Source organism: Argopecten irradians, chromosome 1, assembly GCF_041381155.1.
Source record: "Argopecten irradians isolate NY chromosome 1, Ai_NY, whole genome shotgun sequence".
NCBI classification, from domain to species: Eukaryota; Metazoa; Mollusca; class Bivalvia; order Pectinida; family Pectinidae; genus Argopecten; species Argopecten irradians.
The window spans coordinates 56,244,324-56,266,482 of record NC_091134.1 but is presented as its reverse complement, the minus strand read 5'-3'; the positions used below and the strand labels follow the sequence as shown (position 1 = coordinate 56,266,482).

At 33.4% G+C, this 22,159-nt stretch overlaps 1 protein-coding gene across 4 annotated transcripts in view; it reads right to left on the bottom strand.

Annotated features, from left to right (window-relative positions):
• The window catches only part of LOC138334479 (uncharacterized), a 32,081-nt gene extending 14,848 nt beyond the window's left edge, over window positions 1-17,233 (bottom strand). The window contains exons 1-9 of one of the 4 annotated variants that reach the window (XM_069283153.1): window positions 17,215-17,233; window positions 13,191-13,233; window positions 9,176-9,202; window positions 8,018-8,152; window positions 7,536-7,631; window positions 5,329-5,396; window positions 4,952-4,993; window positions 4,345-4,404; window positions 4,057-4,158 (exon numbers count right to left, since the gene is read on the bottom strand). In XM_069283153.1, coding sequence (XP_069139254.1) covers window positions 4,057-4,158; window positions 4,345-4,404; window positions 4,952-4,993; window positions 5,329-5,396; window positions 7,536-7,631; window positions 8,018-8,152; window positions 9,176-9,197 — 525 coding nt within the window. In that variant the 5' untranslated portion in view covers window positions 9,198-9,202; window positions 13,191-13,233; window positions 17,215-17,233. Of the gene's footprint in view, window positions 1-4,056; window positions 4,159-4,344; window positions 4,405-4,951; window positions 4,994-5,328; window positions 5,397-7,535; window positions 7,699-8,017; window positions 8,154-9,175; window positions 9,203-13,190; window positions 13,234-13,747; window positions 14,045-17,214 lie in introns of those variants that run through there. The other 3 variants (XM_069283147.1, XM_069283139.1, XM_069283161.1) reach the window with 3 other exon arrangements.
• Between the last annotated feature and the right edge of the window lie 4,926 nt (window positions 17,234-22,159).

Here is a 22,159-nt window from a genome sequence, read left to right as displayed (position 1 = left end):
GGAGGAAATAAAGATAATAATAGTTTCAGGGTATCAATTAATATTTGTCTTTTATTAATAAAGAGTGCGCATTCGAATAGATAATGGAAAACAGTTTCTTGTGGGTATCCGCACTCGCAATTTCGAAAATCTAATAAATGATCATTGAATAAGTCATAATTAAGATTACTAGCATTATTTCTAAGTTTACAGAGGATGCTGTCTAATTTTCTAGGTCCACAATTTTGAAAAGTGATAGTTACATACCTTTTTGCTCTGTTTATTCAGGTTTTTATATTTATTTAGGTTTTTGAATTGTGAAAGAGTTGGTGCATCAATAACTTCCTTGCTTTCATTATGTACATGCACGTGAATCAAAACCACACAAAATAACGTATAAATAACAATAGAATTAACAAATCTAGATAAAACATGAACGAAAGCGAACGTTAGGCGAACGAATTTATAATGTAGGAATATAGTTTCAAACGAAGTGTTGGGTCGTAGCGGTGTCAATCATCAGAAATGAAGACATGGATTGGAGAATATCATCGCTAACGATGACGCAACATATGAATCATATGAACTTAAACATAAGCGAATGATGTCACTAAAACTATTTTACAAAAAGTGTTTCATTCTAATATTCTGATAATAATTATTTATTCATATCTGTCTGTATCGACAAAGCTTTTGTTCTTTCGATTTCTTATTATGTCCGCCAGTTTTAGTAGCCTTATTAGCAGACTGACGGAATGTAAATAGAACGACGTGGTAATAAGGTGTTTCAGGGTATCAATTAATATTTGTCTTTTATTAATAAAGAGTGCGCATTCGAATAAATAATGGAAAACAGTTTCTTGTGGGTATCCGCACTCGCAATTTCGAAAATCTAATAAATGATCATTGAATAAGTCATAATTAAGATTACTAGCATTATTTCTAAGTTTACAGAGGATGCTGTCTAATTTTCTAGGTCCACAATTTTGAAAAGTGATAGTTACATACCTTTTTGCTCTGTTTATTCAGGTTTTTATATTTATTTTAGGTTTTTGAATTGTGAAAGAGTTGGTGCATCAATAACTTCCTTGCTTTCATTATGTACATGCACGTGAATCAAAACCACACAAAATAACGTATAAATAACAATAGAATTAACAAATCTAGATAAAACATGAACGAAAGCGAACGTTAGGCGAACGAATTTATAATGTAGGAATATAGTTTCAAACGAAGTGTTGGGTCGTAGCGGTGTCAATCATCAGAAATGAAGACATGGATTGGAGAATATCATCGCTAATGATGACGCAACATATGAATCATATGAACTTAAACATAAGCAAATGATGTCACTAAAACTATTTTACAAAAAGTGTTTCATTCTAATATTCTGATAATAATTATTTATTCATATCTGTCTGTATCGACAAAGCTTTTGTTCTTTCGATTTCTTATTATGTCCGCCAGTTTTAGTAGCCTTATTAGCAGACTGACGGAATGTAAATAGAACGACGTGGTAATAAGGTGTGTGAACCCAAATTAAAATAAAGGAGGAAGGGAATATCACATCGAATCATACAAAAGTAAGGAAAGGAGGAACATGTAGCAAAGGAATAAGGTAAAGCGTATGAATAAAAGAATACAGGATATGAATGAAGAAGACTGTTTGTTTAATGCAAATCTAATGAGAGTTCGTAGTGTAGTATATGGTATTGTAAATGAATAAGAAAAAAAAGGTCAAATGTAGAGTCTGCCTGATGTGAAATACTTAACCAAATGTAATAAAAAGAGGTTAAACAAAAAGCGGTTGTTGGATATGGAATTATTTTGCTATCCTCGGGTCGTGTGCCCATTTGTTTCTACAACAATTAAATCAACTACAAGTAGAGCAAATTAAAAAAAAAACGTTATTTGCCGACATATGCAAATGAGATATGGTGATATCTTCATAGGCTTCGAGTCATGCATTAAAGATGAGCTGATAGCGAATTATATTAATTATTAATAGTATTATGCTATATTCACACTTAACATCTTTTTGGATCTAAATTTTTATATATACTTATAATACAACAAGGGTATGAGTATCGATTTCAATTTATATCGATTAGGCCCCACCAGAGTTCCCATAGACCATTTTAGACGTTATAGGAATCTACATCAGGAATCTGTAAAATTAGTATTCCATTTATACTGTAACGGAAAAGGGAGGAATGTTTGCTCAGGATTTAATCAATCTTGATAAGAGCTATCACTAAGACGATAGCAGCCCCGTATTAACAACAATTACATGAAACTGTCCTCAATCGGGTTTCGGAATTCCATGATCATGACATCATTTAAATCTCATTGGCTGATTGAAAATGAAAGTTAAGTTGAGCCTTTCAGGACATCTCGGCGTTTATCTTTGACATAAATAACACACCAGAGACACATTGAGAAAATGCATAAATATTGTTAGCAAAATATGCCATCATGGCATTCAAAAACTCGATTACAAACGTTTTGTGTCAATTTAGTTGAAACAGGGCTGCTATCGTCATAGTGAGACTACAATGTATAGTTGTGTAGGAAAGCGTTGAAAGGAAAATCATCATTCTTTTGAAAAATAAAAATATTTTTTTTTTGTGAAGACCGTCTAGAAATTATAGCCACCGAAACTAACTGTGTAGGTATTTGGTCTCGGCTAGCTTTTTAAGCTTAAACATGAGGAATACGAATTTTACTTATTTTTTAAAAGACCCCTAAAAATCTAAAATGGTATATCTGAACTCTAGTAGGTCCATGTGGCTGAAATTACACATCTTAGTGTTGATCAGTATGCAGGCATATTTCGGCAAAGTATCATCTACCTCCCTAAAACTTTGTAATCAAATTCAAACACGGCCTAGACGCGGTAAATCACCAAAATTACCAGAAGGGTCCTCTTACCGAAGGGCATAACACTGATTATACAACAAATTTGAGCTTTAAGTTGATATTTCATATTACAAATGTGAAAGCGGAATTTGATTTCGATACCACCATGCTTCGTATTCCAATAGCGGTTTTTTTTTCGAGGAGTGATTGGAGTACATCAATATTACGTCTTTTAAGTTTTAAATCTCGACCATTCAAATCAAAGAACCTGAAGGTCGAATTTCAGTAATGGAATACCAAGATATCTGTCTAACAGACATCATATTTATACAATGACCCAATATTAGGAATTTCATCGACAAATGATGTACTGAAAATAGAACAACATCAGTTTACAATATATGTAAATAATTGTAATTCAAAAATCTCGAGAACGCAGCCAGATAATTAAATACACTGCACAAAAGTTGCATTTGAACGAGTACATGTAGGATTGTGAAACTTTGGAAGTTGGTTAGGTACATAATGTACCAGAAAGGGAACATAAAAGGGGCCCGATTCAAAATCACTTGAGAGCATGGAAACTATAAATTTGTATAAAAAATAGGGTGATTTTTTTTTTTTTTTTTTTATAAAAACCGTGTTTAAGTTGAAGATATAGAGGATATGCCTGGTTCTTGATGATTAGCATATATATTTGATCGAATGGGGGAAACAATACTGTACGTCTCTATTCTAGTTCTCAAGTGTGCTAACTGATACAAGTACATGTATTTTAATCTGCCGCGATTTTCCCACTTACTGATTCTGTTTCACGCATGGGGAAACATTTCGAGGAAAAATAACTCTAATAAAATAAATAAAATATTCTAATGCAACAGAAGTATGATCAAACAATTAAAAACATAAAACAACAATGAGAAGATGCAAGTAAAATTATATTTCTCTTGAAATGTAATAAATAATCTTCGTAAGCAATTGCGTTATCAATATATACATTTTCATGATATATTTGAATTTTATCATTTATATTAAGAGTATATCAAATGATCATTACTTGTCAAGAGTTCACGACACGAAGATCGACGGATAACGAGGAAGGGTGACGTTAGATTTTAGTATTGTACGAGCCCCTTAAGCCATTCAAACAACACATTTGCTATGATTTAGTTATACATATAGTAGGCAATGTAGAGTAGGGAAAGGAAAGGAACTTACTTTTGCCCGCCAGCAATACAGAGCTCTGAATTTTGAATACAACGTAAGTGGAATCGTCCAAGGTATTCCATGGTAAGGTGGTATCAATATTAGTGACTTCACCTGTAACATTAACAATAAACTCAAAACTATTCTTTATTTAAAAAAAACATTACAAACTCCATTTGCTATATACAAATTCGTTTTACAAAAGCGATTGTTATAGTGCAATATCAGGTAATTCGCGCTGAATGGTAAAATGACAATTAGGATTTGATAATACGTTTAGAAATCATGCCATTGACTTACACGTATTGTTTCTGCCTGGTAGACGGTCACTTGAAGAATCATTAGGCATAATATCAATAGCTGGAAATGACAATGCTAAACCTTTATATTTCATAAATATTTTATATATTGATGTATGTTATATGATAATTCACTTCAATATATCTAAAACGCCTTTGGAGTTACATGATGTCGTTTGAAATAGTAAGACAAATAACGTCCGTTTGCATTATTTATTGATTAGTTGGTTGAGATGGCTTTCTTTCGGGAAAACCATTTACTTGTCATTAATCTAAACAGACTGATCACAGATATCATCAATTTACATAGTCGAAATTATTCTATCGTTATATATATATATATATATATTAAAGCTTTTCATCGAAACAGTGCCTACATCTAAAGACAACAGAACGGCAGAATAATTCGGATAAGTTACATGTACATTCAATATAGATGATGGATCAATAGCAAAACCAAAGATATAAATATCGAATTGTCAGAGCTTTTCATATTTATATAATTTTGATATGATTCATATAAATAGCATTAAAATGTAAGCAACGATAAAAATTCAACTAGAACTAAAAGTGAAGAACATAATGACATCGTAGACGCCCAAACATACCTTCAAGTGCGCATATCCATTGCCATTGGGGAGTGTTTTTGACTAAACAAAATCGCATGGAAAATTACTAAAAAGAACACGATGTTCTAAACACTTTATAAGAGTTTCAAAAGTATCATCAAAATTGGCATTCCACTGCACATTGTCTTTATCGGATTCATTTGGTACATTTCCGGTTATAAAACTTGATATATCATAAATCTTCTGAATAATCATGTTCTGAAACATTTTCCTTTGTGTTTTTGAGCATTAAGCTTACTACAAAGTGCATCACGTGACCAGCACAAAAAAAATTGAAATAGACTTAAAAGTATTTCATATTACTTGTAAACTAATGCTTTATTTCTAATGCATTCTATATATTTTCTTTTGCATACCATTCCGCTTGCCGCACACTTCCAGAACAGATCACTTTCAGCTTGGACTTCATTGTCGTGTTCAATATCTTATGGAAAATAAAATAGCAGTCATTAAAAATAATACAATGAAGTCATAGACAAAAAAAGACGACGGACATTCTTTTTCATAGACGCTTTGCGTTTTTCATTTATGACTTCATAACCCCAAAAGAGAATAATGCTTAAATAAATTGTATTAGTTAGTATGCACTGTATTGGGTGACTCGACATTTTGTATTAACTGTGGAAGTTAGTATGCAATGTATTGGGTAACTCGACATTTTGTATTAATTGTGGAAGCTAGTATGCAATGTATTGGGTAACTCGACATTTTGTGTTAAATTGTGGTAGTTAGTATGCAATGTATTGAGTAACTCGACATTTTGTGTTAAATTGTGGTAGTTAGTATGTATTGTATTGGGTAACTCGACATTTTGTATTAAATTATTGTAGTTAGTATGTATTGTATTGGGTAACTCGACATTTTGTATTAAATTATTGTAGTTAGTATGTAATGTATTGGGTAACTCGACATTTTGTGTTAAATTGTGGTAATTAGTATGCAATGTATTGAGTAACTCGACATTTTGTAATAAATTATGATAGTTAGTATGTAATGTATTGGGTAACTCGACATTTTGTATTAATTGTGGAAGTTGGAATGCAATGTATTGGGTGACTCGACATTTTGTATCAAATTGTGGTAGTTAGTATGTAACTTATTTGGTAACTCGACATTTTGTATTAAATTGTGGTAGTTAGTATGTTATGTGTTGGGTAACTCGACATTTTGTGTTAAATTGTGGTAGTTAGTATGTAATGTGTTGGGTAACTCGACATTTTGTATTAAATTGTGGTAGTTAGTATGTAATGTATTGGTAACTCGACATTTTGTATCAAATTGTGGTAGTTAGTATGTAATGTATTGGGTAACTCGACATTTTGTATCAAATTGTGGTAGTTAGTATGTGCTGTATTTGGTTACTCGACATTTTATATTAAATTGTGGTAGTTAGTATGTTATGTGTTGGGTAACTCGACATTTTATATTAAATTGTGGTAGTTAGTATGTGCTGTATTGGGTAACTCGACATTTTATATTAAATTGTGGTAGTTAGTATGTAATGTTTCGGGTAACTCGACATTTTGTATGAAATTGTGGTAGTAAGTATGTAATGTATTGTTTTGGGTAAATCGATCACCCGGTATACAAGTGAACACTAAAGAAAGATAACTCGTATCGGTCTGTTTGTGACACAACATGTCGACAAAATTGACCATTCGGAAGATTTTGCAACGGAAATCAACATTAACAACATGTGGACGTTATACATGTGTATATTACGTAGTAAGTGTTTTCTTTCTATGTTGATCTTGGTTATGTTGCAACATGCAATATATAGATTATTCAGGAGTGGGTTTTGGATATGGAATTTATTTCACAGGAATGAGTTATTTTTTAAAAGTTCCAAACGACACGAGCTTTAACAAGTGTCTTTTGTAACTTATAAAACATAACTTATGAGTGTGAAATAAATTCCATATCCAATAACCCCGAGTTATGTGACCTTTTTATACCAGAATTAAATAATCTACGAGAAGGCCAAAGTCAGATATCTGCCGACATATGCAAATAATTTAGGTGTATTGATATAATCAAGCAGCGATCTGAGTTTTGCAACATGACATCATTCGATAATTGATGACGTTAACAATTTGTGACGTGGCAATGAGGAAACAAGTAGTTCGGGTCAAAGTTTAAAATCCGACAAATCCGAAGACTAGAAGATGTTATTCCACGAGTAGAATATCATTATTGTTAATAATTATCCAACACCAAGTACATTGATACAATGGTCTGAGAGTGGAAGAACACGATGTATTATGGTAGAAAACAATCTTCACGTCAATGACAAGTTGTCAAGTGAGTGCACTGCTAATTTTTAATTTGTGCGTATTCAATGTTGAAACGAAAAATAGGTTTGACAGGAAACGAGTAATGTTATACCCATCTCAACACTCATAACTGTGTAGCCTATGACAAAATGGTTTTTAATATCTTTGGAAACGATGTCCGATATCCTTAACTGTCATTGTTAGTTTGAATAGTTGTGTTTTTTTCGGAGATTCTTCATCGGAAACTCAGCTCTTCCACGGGTATATAATATATAAAATGAAAGATATACCTTTACAATGCGCCAAACAGGGTCCATGGGTTATTCCTTCCTTTTCTTGTGCCAAATAGTTTTCATCTGATTGTCCGTTTTCCTGTGGCATATCATCTGTGGCCAAGACATATCATATCATGGTTCATCTACGATTATATCCAGTTCTGACATCATCCGAGCACTTAACATCAAAGTTGTAATGTATATCGACTGGGCGAACGTTGTGAACGTTAATTAGATTGAGTTCCTTTTAATCATTTTCTTATCTATATAAAAGGGGTGCTTCTTAGAAAGGCAAATCAATTTAAGTATAAGAATTTTGATAATTTAATTATTTTGTCAATTTCACGTATTTTGCTGGTGGCTTTTTACAATGGAATTTTTAGTAAATCGGTTGTTGTCCTCGGGCTGAGGTGAATTAACTCAACATTTTAAACCAATTTTCAATGAGCAAAAGTAAATAGAAACGTATTTCAATAAGAATATTTATGATAACGTACCATTTTGACCTTGATCGTTGTTTCGCCAATGGTAAGCAGTCATAGAGATCTTGTCATGAGGAGTGGACGCCTGAATAGGTTTGTTCTCTACTAATGATGATGCGAGATCCAGGAAGTTCGGGATCCAATTTGGTACTAGGCAAAAATACATATTTAAACTTAAATAACAGAGAAGCCATCCAACGATGACAAACAAGATAATGAAATGGCCATAATACATGTACTTAGGACTCCTTACTTATTAAACATATAACTGGATACCTTAAAACAGCCATTGCGATCAACATTTATCACAATAACTTTCTCATTTTAAATGGAAAACAGTAAAGAAAAATGAAAATATTACAAAATGTTGTCTTTATCTCTGAGAATTTATCATGATTCAATTAGCATATTCATGGATATTGGAGTAAATATGACGTTTTAGTTTCTGACTGCGATATTTCATAATATTACTGCCGAGACAGAAGACAAGGATATAAATCACAACAGTTACGCCTGAAAAGTCACTGTTTGGAGTGCATACTGTGCAAGATACCGATGTTGTGTTGTTACAATGGCGGAAGTCCATTTGTTTTCGCGTTTGAAACAAACATTCTCTCCTACGTTTAAATTATGAGAGAGAACAAAAAATGTATACGTTATATCCACAGAGAATAACGGAATAATTGTTAAAATCATGTATTTGTCCATGATCAGCAAACATTCAGAGCGTTGATGATATATTGTCTTTCATTGATTGTTTGGAATTTATAATGTACATGTTGTCGTGTTATTTTATCTCAAAAGGACAACAACAACAAAAATACGCTATCGTTTCCTCAATCTATGTGTATTTCCATACTTCGTTCACTTTAATGATGTTCTACATCACGCATTTGATATATGATATTGGATTTATAGTTCCATCTGCCATTTTTTATTTCTGCATTTTAATTTTAGCCCATAAATTGTTCCTTTTATAGAGTCGCACTTTAACCCTTCTTTTTATTTTAACACAATCTGTTACAATGTCGGGTAGGTCGATTAATTACATGTAAATCAAGGTAGATAATATACAATTATCGACCTATTGTAATGTGAATATGGTGAGTTATCGCCCAGTGGAAGTGATTTAACCCGAGGCAAATGGAAAAAGAAATTATTTGGAAAACTTACCAAATCCTATAGGCAACACCATGCTATCTGAAATGAAAATATTCATTTCAAATATTCAGTTTCGATAAAACTGCAGATTAAAAATATATAAAAACATAAAACTTAAATGTATTTGTCTAAAAATATCATAAAGAGTCTTATTTTCCCGGGGACATTCTAATAAAACTGGTTCTACTTTCTAAAATAAAAATGTAAGTGCTTTAGCAAAACTATGTACATTCCTGAGGCCTTTAAACGACTATTTTTACGCAAAAAAGTGCAAATAAGATGACTATGCATATGCATTGACGTTCCGTGTTAACATGATAAACGCATCTGAGGTCAAAGGTTATACAAAGATATCCCACAAGGAAGAGACGGCGGGACAGGTATTCCCACCTTACTAGACCAGCTGCAGGCCTGGCGGTATTTATAGTCCGTTCCGATTTTAATTTCCTTGCTGAGATTTTATATACAAATGTATACCCGTACGCTTGTTATGATTGCATAATGATGATAAAATAAATAGACGGTAACATATCTGAATTCAGCGGTACGCATATACACATGTAGGTGTATGTAGCTACGGAATGCCCGATGCAAAATCAAATACTTAAAGTGATACGAGCTATTAATAGTTTTGCCAAATTAGTCTGTTTATCATTTTTTTCAAAAAAATTACTACGGAGCTTTGCGATTACACCATTTTGCGCTATATGTTGCCTTTTATTAATACCGGCGGTGATTAAGTGAACGGAAGACATGCGACTACAAGCGTCTTCGCTAGGTTGCCAAAGTTTTAAACAGACGACGGGACGAAACCAAAATTAATTGAGATTTACAAAAACTTTAAGATTACAAAAAACCGCAGGGGACATGAGAATAAGAATATTTCACTGAATGGTTATTGTGAGTTTTGTTTATAGACTTTTGGCTTCGCCTCGGGTGACAGTGATAGCCTCGGGGTGACATTAGGCACTATCACCCTCTAATGCAGGTAGTTCATGTATAATGTTCAATCAGTTGATTTGGGCTATAAATACAAAGAGCATTCTCCAAAAGTTGATTCTCAATATCCCAGTTACATCAGGAGTCCTCCAGCTAGGGAACCTGTCTGGGACCCATACTGTTTCTCATACATATTAATGACTTCCACGAATACCTAAAACACAGCACACTAAGACTCTTTGCAGACGACAGCATCATATACAAACAGATACACAACCACTACTTTTATAAGAAGATCTACATGCAGCAGAACACTGGGCGCGGGATTGGCTCATGTCTTTCCAACCCGACAAATGCAACATTATTAGCATCACACCTAAACGACCCAAAATACACCAAAACTACACACTGTTAAACCTTACACTAGAACGAGTACAGTCCAGCAAATACTTAGGCATAAAACTACAACACAACCTTTGCTAGGACAAACACATAAACAACATCACATCAAAAGCAAACAAATCATTAGGATTTCCCAAACGCAATTTAAAAGTTAACTCGCCACCCATCAAAGCAAACGCATGCAATGCACTCACAGGACCCAAACCGGAATACTGCTCTTCCGTATGGGACCCCTACCACACCAACCAGATCACACAACTCGACAAAATACAGCGCAGAGCAGCATGATGCATACAAAATAGATACCACAACACAAGCTCAGTTACAGACATGATAAATGAACTCTAACTACCATCACTACACCCCCCCCCAGATTACAGTCAAGACTTACACTTTTTTCAAAATCATACACAAACAAGTCACAGTCAACACACCATTCCTCATCAAAACAGATTGCAGAACTACACACGCACACCCACACACACACCGTTAAATATACATTGTATGCTACCAATGACACATACAAATACTCCTTTTTTCCACATACAATCACACAATGGAACCTTCTACCGGTAGCAGTAGTACAAATCACCACACTCGAAGACTTCAAGGCACACATCCCTAATACAGTCATTGAAGCTTTCACAACAAACTAAAATTCTACACTGTTTATCATTTTATCTTATACATGTAGCTGCATAAAAACTAAAAAAAAAATCATCACTTTCACCTTCAGGCACTGTAAATATAAGACGTCACACGCCACTGCGCAACAGCCCCAAAAAATATCACTTATCGTCATAATTGACGGACTGATCTTCACAAGAAGAAAATGTGCACTACGTCGCACGCATTACTTTAACTTATCAAATGCACAAAAGTATACGCGTTATACTTTTACCGGAAAATCTGCCACAAAACACGAATTTCGATGCCCAGTACGGCTAAAGGCCCTCGGCTATCGTCGAGAGCCAAAAACTGACATTGCTGTTCCTCTGGAATGTGGTCGAATTTGATAATATATGTTACTTCTAAGAAATGTACAAGGAAGTCTAATACTTTATCACGACTATAGAACAGTGCCGGATAAAAAAGTGCGAAGTAATATCGTCCAAATGTCGTACATAGTCTGCATACTACAGTGTTACATTAACTTGATTAAATCGCCTATATCTTATGTGTGGTTAGGATAAACAAGACTCAGCAACCAGAGTGGATAAGAATCACGGACAGAGTGAATGCTGTCGTAAGGGTTTCAGCGTCTACCATTTATTAAAGTAGAATTCTACGTTTCTCGTGCACTGTGAGTTGCGAGTGGAGCAAAAACCATCATACACAAAGTCGAATAGAACTGATGCTACATTTAGTCTGTGTGCGGTTGCGAATATGTCATGAATTAAACTTTCCGCGAGGAGTATCATGTTCCAGAATACAAAAGCTACAAACACGAATGAGGAAGAAAGTTTTCCGCACTTATTTACTACTTGCAGTACAAAGATTGTTCCAAAATAGCAACTTCCTTTTATCAACCTCGCCAATAATGTCAAGTATTCCAATAGCGTGAGTTGTAACAAGTGTAGGAGAAATTTGCTAAAAGCTTTGACATTTCCGGGCAACATATCGGTGAACAACGCCGATTTCCTGATAAGAGTATTGCATAGTTTTAGCCTACAATTCTGATCCATACAACACACACTTTTGATAAGCTTGCAGTTTATTACGAATCCATGCCGCCGCCTTGGACATTACCGCTTATCAGGGAATTCAGTGATAATGTCTCCCGTACTGATATGCTTTTTTGATGCTCTTGTCACAATGCAGATTCTGACTTAGAACTATACAGGCGTATTCCTATGTTGTGACCCACGGAATAGGTTGTCATCCGAGTGCATATTGAGTTTGTGGAACGCTTATGTCCCCTTTGAAACTGTATCAGAGAACTGTTCCCGGGGTTGTAATTAAGACGCCATTTTCGCGAGAAGCTATACCTTAAGTCTAGGCGACACTGCAAATTCCAGTGGAACAGATAACATAACATACGCTTGAAATTTTGATTTGGAAAGGTAATAGACCTTTATTAAGTAAAATATCAAACAGATTTTTATTTTTTATTTTTACAATATATATTTAAAAGTTTTGAATATCTACATTTTAAATTTGAACAGATGTTACACGATATGAACCTATATTTGTATTAGATATGCTATATAAAATGAGATTTTCCATTATTTCATTAATTAAATCAAATGCTAATTTTTATACCGTAGGTCGTCATATGATTCCCGCCGTCGCCCTAGTTACCGTTCGTTAGTTGACTATCAATCTCCAGACGGCAAAATAGCGAAATGAATCGTCTCTGTTAACATAGATTACGCTGGAAATCTTACATTTGCTTGGTGTTGTAACCTCATCTTACACAATCAATAAATATTTTCTTATTTATTATTGTTTTTAAGAAATATTTTATGTTTTGTTTCTGAAAGGCCTTTAATACTTGGTTACGTGAGGTTTGATATATAATGGTACTCCATGTTTCCATTCTTAGAAATCCTACGTCACTGTATTGTAGCTTAATGTGAACTTTTTCTGAAAAATTTCCCTGGGAAAATGTTTCCTTTTATGACTTTAAAGGTTTCACTATCGCTACTAGCATTAGTCAGTATTGTCTATTGGCACATACAGTTACCTTTTCATGTCACATTGAGGAAGTTCCGCTGTCGAGTGTACCCCTGAAAGTGATTGAACAATATTCCAGTTAGTAGTTTACCTCTTTGCCCTTATAAACAAAACAAATAAAGAGCTTTCAAAGTTCATTTTATTTACCATCACGAGTTATTTTGAAAGTCGGAAATACTCCTCAAAATTCATATAATTTCCCAAAGTGAGTCAATTATACTGAGTACAAATTCAATGACAATTTTAGATTGATCATTGATCAATACGAACTACTTGGGTACAGTAGATACATAATCCGTATATTTGTAAATCTATGATATAGAGTAACATAAGCCAAAGGTTATATAAGTACAAGAGAATGACAGAATAAAATCAAATGGAACCTAATCATAAACATTCGGACGAAATTTCGGATCCCACTATATACTGTAAGACCTTTTGAGACAGAAGCCCGTGATACATATAAAGTGTTTACATATAATTTCACAATTGTTTTTGCCCATAGCTTTATTATAAAGAGATCACAGGTTTGGTAGATATTAAAAAAACAATAACGAACAAACGTACTTGCGCACTTACTTTATTGTTACGATCACTCAGCCGCTATAGCTTCTCAACTTCATTTGTCCGAATGAGTGTATATACTTCACTGATATATTAACGTTGTTAAGAATTTATGGAAATCCCAATACCTATTTATAGATGCACAAAAAGTTTCTAAAAGTTGAATTTGATTGTACATAATATATTTTATATAATAATATCTCTTCAAAGAAAGGCTTTCTCAAATGTAGATAACACTTAAGTTAAGTCCAATGCAATGGAAATATGATACCGCTGATGTCTATTCATCTTATGTATTGCTTATGAAATCAATTGTAACAAATTCGTCCTCAACATACACGACATTGAAATGATCTCTGCTAAATCCTTGGATATTCCCCGAACTGGTTTATTTATAACATGAATTGCATCACGTTATGTATATCATGTGATCTATAAAAAGATATAAAAAAACATTTACAACAAATAAATAAGAATAAATGTATAAACTATATTACATTCCAAAAATCCATCGGGTTTTTACATTTCATACCATAGGTTTAAGAAATTGATTTATTAAACATTTCCTAGTTAAAAAGACATTATCGACAACAATAACAGATTTCGGTGACTGTGGGAAAATCAAAATCAGGAAACAATTTATCACATGACAGTTTACGTTGACAAAGCTAAATATAAAATGACAAATCAAGTATTACAGTAACACCGGGAAAAGGTACGTTAAGATAAGAGAGATAAAAGCAAATTAAATTAAATTCGAAAAAGAGTGAGTCACATTTATTTTTAGACCATTGTCAACATTCGATAACCATACATGCAATAGTATCATTCACGTTAGATTGACGATGGGTGATAAGGTAAAAACAATTGATTCAAAGGGCGTTTAAAGGTAATTGTCTAATCTATATATAGATACAGCAAATATTTGGATTGGGTGAGTTGTAGTCAATAAAACTATACCGTGTTACCGTGGTCTTTCCTCATTCGATATTTCCATACAAGGAAGATATAGACATCCGACAATGGATTGGAAAATTGGAAAAAATGCTATGATAGTACTTTCTTTGTATTTCATTTGGTTTGATTGATTTAACGCCCTAATGATACCCAGGGTCTATTACAGACGTACCAGGTTTCGATGAAGGAGGACAAGAGTACCCGAAAAAAACCATCGCTATATGTTAGCTGCATATATTTAATAAAAAATGAATTAAATAGTTTGCAGAGATTGCATTGACGGCTTCATGTATAGTTATTTCGCTTTAAGAACCATTGATTCCATAATGTGGTAAAATATATTTTCAGTTGATTAAGCTATTCAACTGGCCATCCAGTAACCATCAGATGAACTTTAATATTCAAGACAATTTAAATATATATTGGGACCTATCTCAATGTCCATAAATAATCAATATCTTTGAAGGAGTCGATATTAAAAACGGGTAATCATCATTTATGAATGCAAAGCCCAGTCATGATTTTGCATCTCATAAAACGTTCCTTCATTTCCATCACTTTTTGTGCATTTATATATTATTGATATTACTAATATCTTGAGTGGTAATAGTATCAGATCCCATGCATCGCTGTTATTAGTTATATATAGTCAGTTACTGACCCCCGAGCAACCAACTAAATGATTTTACATAGACCACAGTGTTAAACTTTGTTAAAGTTTTGTACTGTATTATTAAAACAAAGAAATATTAGTTAGGTATTGTGTTCTATAATTAAAGTCTAGGTTCTCATATAACACTAGATAGAAAAAAAAGTTTGGGTCCTTCTGCTCAAACTCCAACCAAGGTAGCTTTATTGAAATCAGGCGCATTTTGCACTAAAATATCCGGAAACTCTAATGTTTTTACCTATTCATTATCAAAATTGATATTTTGAACCTAAATCTCAATATGAATTTCCAAATTGATATTATGGTTATCAAGGAATAATTACCTGTCAGAAAACATTTTTACTTTTGAAATTCATAATTAGCCAGCCAATCAGCGGCCGGGTTAAAATTCTATCCTGGGCTCAATCTTGTATACACAGGGGCCATTTCGAAGGTCTTTTTTTATTTAGTTGGTTGATCCCTATAAAGGCATAGAGGTTAGTAAGAATTATAGGGGCGAGGACGTAGCCCGAGCCTCCTATACTTCTTACTGACCCTTTATAATTTATGTCTTTATTTGGTTTGTTGCACATCAAAAATGATAGATGATTTGTTTTCTCTAACCCTATGTGAGCACGTGCAAATATCTCGTGTATACGTAGCTTCTTCTTACCTTCGGGTGAGATAGAAAAAAAATACACTTGTAAAATTGATGATTTTCCTGCCAGGAGTAAGAAATGATATAATCTTGCATGGGTCTGTCAAGTAGACAGGGATATATCAACCCGAGTGAAAGATTTTGGCGAATCAACCCGAAGCTTGCCGAGTGTTGACGGCCAAAATCTTTTACGAGGGTTGAGATATCGCTGTTCACCTGACTGGCACATGTAAGATTCTTTTTCTTTCATACTTTAACGAGAACTGGAGAAATCCAGTCGACATGAACGTTACTGTGCGTAAAAAGGTCGCCGCATGTATTAATGACGTTACTGTCTTGCGCGTGTGAGCTTTCTTTTCCCAATCCCGGTAAAAGACAGAGTTATCTTTTCCATAGCAACTTCAGGGTAACCCTGTCAAGTATGGGAGAAAAAAAGGATCTGTCCCTGAGACAGAGAAATCTCTACCCGAGGAGGAGAATCACGATTGTCTACCCAAGAATTGCCGACACGCCTCTTTCATTTATTGAATCGTACATATATTTCCCTGTCCGACTATTTACGTAGGGAGTTGAATGATCATGTTTTCTGTCTTTTAATTTCCAAACAAATGTTTAAAACTACAACTACCCGATTTAAAAAAAATAAGTGACGACAAATATCTTTATCAAATTCAAGACTTTTATTTTACTTTGTCACAAACTTTAAACTCGAATCTAAATCATTTTGAAGTATTCAAAGTCAAAGAAATATTAATATAAATTGTATCAGAACCATTTAAATTCAAAATGTACAGTATTATATTCTGTATTTGCATGTTACAGAGTTATCTACCCTTGCGGATAGGTATCGATTGTGACGTCACGTGTTTGCGAGCGTAACGTCATACATTTCGGAGAATACGACGTGAATTGCGCTCACAAAATAATGACGTAACACTCGATACCTACCCGCAAGGGAGCTAACTCTGTAATATGCAAAGACGGAATATGTGAAGGCAGGTGGACTTGCGATTGTGATATTCATAAGGTCAAAGTTGAGTACGCAATGCGAAGCAAGAGCTCGAAGTCTAAGGTAATATGGATTTTCCAATTGGACTGCACAGATTACTATTTATTTGCATACGACGTTTTACAAGTTCTGATTTAGCACGTTAGTATTTTTTACGCGTGCGGGCTGTCTTATCCTGGGTAAGACAGACATCTTACCCTCATCGGAAGTACATATATATCTCTGTCCGATGGGGTAGAAAAGTTGTTTCAGTCCGTGCGTTCCATTTGCGGCATCATGCCAATTGTACTGCATTGATACGGCGACACATCCTCATGGGAGGCGTTTCGATGGCGAATATTACACGTCAAAATCTAAAGGTTAGTAAAAATGATATTTAGGTGTAAACGAATATGGTCAATTTATATAAATAGTGCATAATGCAGGGTAAAGACGAAAACAGAACATCGTAATTCCTGTGGTGATATCTGATTTCACATACCTGTGTGTAGTGCATTTGCGTTCTAGGCATTGGTTGGTCAAATACATAATACAAACTCATATGGCGGTTTGAGTTTAATCGGCGATTCTTATGGACTGCGTCGAGCGAATAACTGATGTGTGCATCGTACACGTCAACTAAAATACAAGCAAGCATATTTTCTACCCAACTTTATTTTTCATGAACTCAACTGTTGACATGCAGTGGTTAAACTAAGCATTAGAGCCCTGGTACGTTTATGTGAGACGCCATGGTGTCCGCGGCCATTTACTGCCTATCATACACCAAATTGATGTAAATTATCTCAGTGTCGATTAAGAGCAATTCCAATGTTATATGATTTGACATATTTTAGCAACCATATTTTTTTTCTGAAATTTGGTGCCATGTGACAGACAGAGTTATATAAATATTGACCCAGTATTAAAACACATGTGTGTATAGGATACACGGTATACATCTGCTTAAAAAAAGCACGGGAAATACCTGAACTGTTCTATTTATATCATTCATTGCATCACTTTATTTCAGTCATCGCTGGTAAAACCAGTATGTTTCAGTGTTATATATTTAGAATGACCTAGATGGTAACCATTATACACCTGAAGTACATGTTCAATAGATTTAACCTGATTATGTGTCGGTCCAACTCCACTACAGAGTCAGTTGATCGTATATTGGGTTTTGTTCGCCTATGCTTCACCTGGATTCACATCAATGAACAGCTTGACAACAAGTAAAGTGAATAAGGAAAAATTCCACGAAGTAGACCGGTCTATATATAGATACAGCTAGTGATGATCTGTATTTAATAAATACCTTAGTGTTCCACCTTTATCAGGTTTTGTAACATAACGTAGCCTAAACTTTCACTTTCGGTTTTGTAGCTAGTGTCAGGCCTACCACAACAATTATATTACAATTTATTTATCATTCTACCATTAATCTTCCATGTCCTTACCTAGAAAATAATGTCTAGGTAAACTGATACCTTTGTTTATATTAATGATAAGTCAATATTGGTTTGCTGTAAACCAAGGCCTTCGTACATTCAGTATAACAATTTGGCAACATCAGCTAATCAGTGTGTTTTGTTATACATTCAATTTTTTTTTTATAATTTATATTTTATTTCATTTTCATGTGCAATATACCACATAATAAATAGATTCTCGCATTCTTATTCACATTCAATATCCCTATCACGCTCATTCTCAAAACATCTTACTCATATCATCATCATCATCATCATCACATCATCAATCGTCACCATCATCACAACCAACATCGTTCCATGATTTTCATCATCATCATCATCATCATCACAACCATAATCTATCTCATCATCATCATAACATCATCTTCATCATCAATATCATCATCACCACCATCATCTTTATCATCATCAACATAATTATAATCATCAACATCTTCATCTTCATCATCAGCATTCATCATCACATCGTGTTTATTATCTCATCATACTGTCAATTATCATACTTTCATCTTATGTTAACCATTCAAGAACAATCACACTATTCCGTCCACACATAAAAAGAAGCATACATAATCATATATTCTCTTCTCTCATACTATCTTTCACTCATGAAGGCGGTTATTAGTAAGGTGATAATAGTAAATTAGATGCAAGTTGGGCCATATAGTATATATATATTGATAGAGGTATATTGCACTTATAAGTAGAGCAGAAAGAAAAGAAAGGAAAGTATAGCAAGGAGGTAAGATAAAGATTTAGAAAGGAGGAAGGTAGGCTAGCAGAATTGTGGTATTCGGCCATGTCAAAAACAATCTTAAATACTTAATATGTATATGTCTTTTAAAAAATCAAAATAAGTCAGCAGAATATATAATAAAAGAACACTGAAACAGGCTTTAAGAGAAATCAATAAGTTTTTTCCACTTACTCCACTCTGTATCAAATTTTTCCTTTTTTCCTTTTCCAATAGCAATATATTTTTGAACATTATAATGGTCTTTTATTGTATTAATTAAAGAATTTAAATGTATTGAATTATGAAAGCATCTCATCCTATAAATATATTGTTTAATAATAATTTCATTATCAACCCTATTTATTGATGGATGATTATCAGAGATCAACCCAAATAGAAATGACTTTTTATTTACAGCAAAGGGAATTAATAAAGCCTGTAAGAATGTTTCAAAACTTTGTAGTAATGACTGTACCTCAATACACTCCCATAAAATATGTATAATAGTTTCTCTTTCAGAATTACACAGTATACAAAGAGGGGAGGTAACCAGACCAATTTTGAATAAAAAAGAATTTGTTGTTAAAATATGATGAGCTACTCGGAACTGAAACCACTGAAGCTTTGTATTTTTTGTGACCTGGAAAGGGATTTTATATATATTTGTCCAATCAGTATCATTCAAATCATCAAATATCAAGTTCCATTTTCTTTTACTAGATGGTGTTGTGTTATTTTTCATAAGCTTTTTGTAAAATATCTTTGAGCCTTTCATTTTAGGACACTCGAAAAATGATTTTAAATTTGATGGTATAAAGGGACAGACAATTCTATTATTACTCAAATCCAAACCTGAAATCACCTTCTTAATGGCTGATGTAAAGCCGTGATATTGCAAAAAGTTTGTCACAATCTGGTATTTCTGTGAGAATTCATTTAAAGAATAAAAAGATCCTGTGGATATATCTTTCATTACATCAAAAATATTAACAACGCCTTTTTTATACCAATTTTTATAAAAAATAGTTTTCCCCCCAATACATATCTTTTTGTTATACCAGAGTGGTATTTCCCAAACTGACTCATTGTTCTCCATCTTTTCCTGTTGTTGGTTAAGTCTATGCCATGATCTTAAGACATCTCTCCAAAACTGGTTTTTACATTTGTTTATACATAAATAAATATATTCGCTACCACAGTTGGCCAATAAATCAATATCAATATAAGTTTTCAAAATAGATTGCCATTTTTCATTGGTTTGGAATAGTCTCCTTATCCAATTCAATTTTAGCGAGCAAATAAAAGTGTCAATATTTATCATTTTCAAGCCTCCATTCATGTAATCTTGAACCACAACATCTCTCTTGATTTTATCTGACCCACCATTCCATAAGAAATGAAACAAAATTGAGTTTAGATTCTTCAGAAAAAGTTCGTTTGGATTTGGAAGCGAAATAAAAAGATGATTAAGTTGCGATACAAGCAATGACTTAATTATATGAATTCTGCCTATTGGGGTCAAAGACCTTCTACTCCAAGTTTTGATTAGAGACTTAAGTTTAATTGATTTTTTATCAAAGTTCAACTTTGGAATTTCATGGAGGTTCACGCTGAACTCAATTCCTAATAAAGTGAATTTGTTTCTACCCCACTGTAAATTTAAATGTGGTAAAAATGAGTCCTGGCTATACTTTTTGCGACCTATCCAAACTACTTGAGTTTTTTCTATGTTAATTTTCAAACCTGAAATTTTTTAATATTCGTCCAATTCATTAATTGCCCCAGCCAAAGATTTTTCGGATCCATCTAATATAAGTGATGTGTCGTCTGCATACTGTGATACTAGTATTGGACAATTATCAATATCAATACCTGTAATATTATCATTATTTCTTAATCTAATGGCCAAAATTTCTGCACATAGTATAAACAAGTAAGGAGCGATTGGATCTCCTTGACGACAGCCTCGTTTTATATTAAGAGAAGAAGACAAATTACCACCTTGATTAACTACTGAGAAAGCATTCCTATGTAGAGTTTTAACCCAAGACAAAATACTGTTACCAAAACCAAAATAATTTAAAACTTTTTCAATAAAATCCCATGATACTGAATCAAAAGCTTTTTCAAAGTCTATCATTAATAACATCCCAGGAATATCGTGTTCTTCTGCATAATGCATTATATCATAAATCAACCTAGTATTTACCCCTATGTATCTACCCGAAAGAAATCCTGTTTGATCGCTATCTATCAATTTATCCATAACACTTCTAATTTTATAAGCTACAGTACCTGATGCAATTTTGTAAACAATATTCAATAATGATATAGGCCTCCAATTTTTTATGAAATGTTTCGGTTTGTTAGCTTTTGGAATACATGTAATAACTCCTTGTCTTTGAGTTATAGACAATTCTCCCATTCTATACCCATAATTAATTGATCTGACAACAAAATGACCTATCTGCCTCCAAAAACATTTAAAAAATTCAGCTGTGAATCCGTCAGACCCTGGACTTTTGTTATTCTTCATGTGTTTTAAAGTTTTACCTGCTTCTTTAAAAGTTATCTCCCCTTCTAAACTATTTGATTCAATTTGAGATAATTTTGGTACTTCACAATTTTGGAGAAAAAGTTCTAAATTTATATTTTCCGGTGAATCCCAAGGTAAATCATATAATTTCCTATAAAAACTGCTTACTTCTTCTAAAATGTCATCCTGTTTTGTTATAACACCATTATCTGTAAACAACTTAGGTATAATTTTGGACGTAAAATTTCTGTTCTCTAGGCTAAAAAAATAGTTTGTAGGCTTTTCCCCTTCTTCTACCCATCGTGCTCTAGAACGAATTATACTACCTTTAATTTTTTGTAATCTGATAGACTGTAATTCCTTTTTCTTCATGTCTAATTCTTCTATATTAA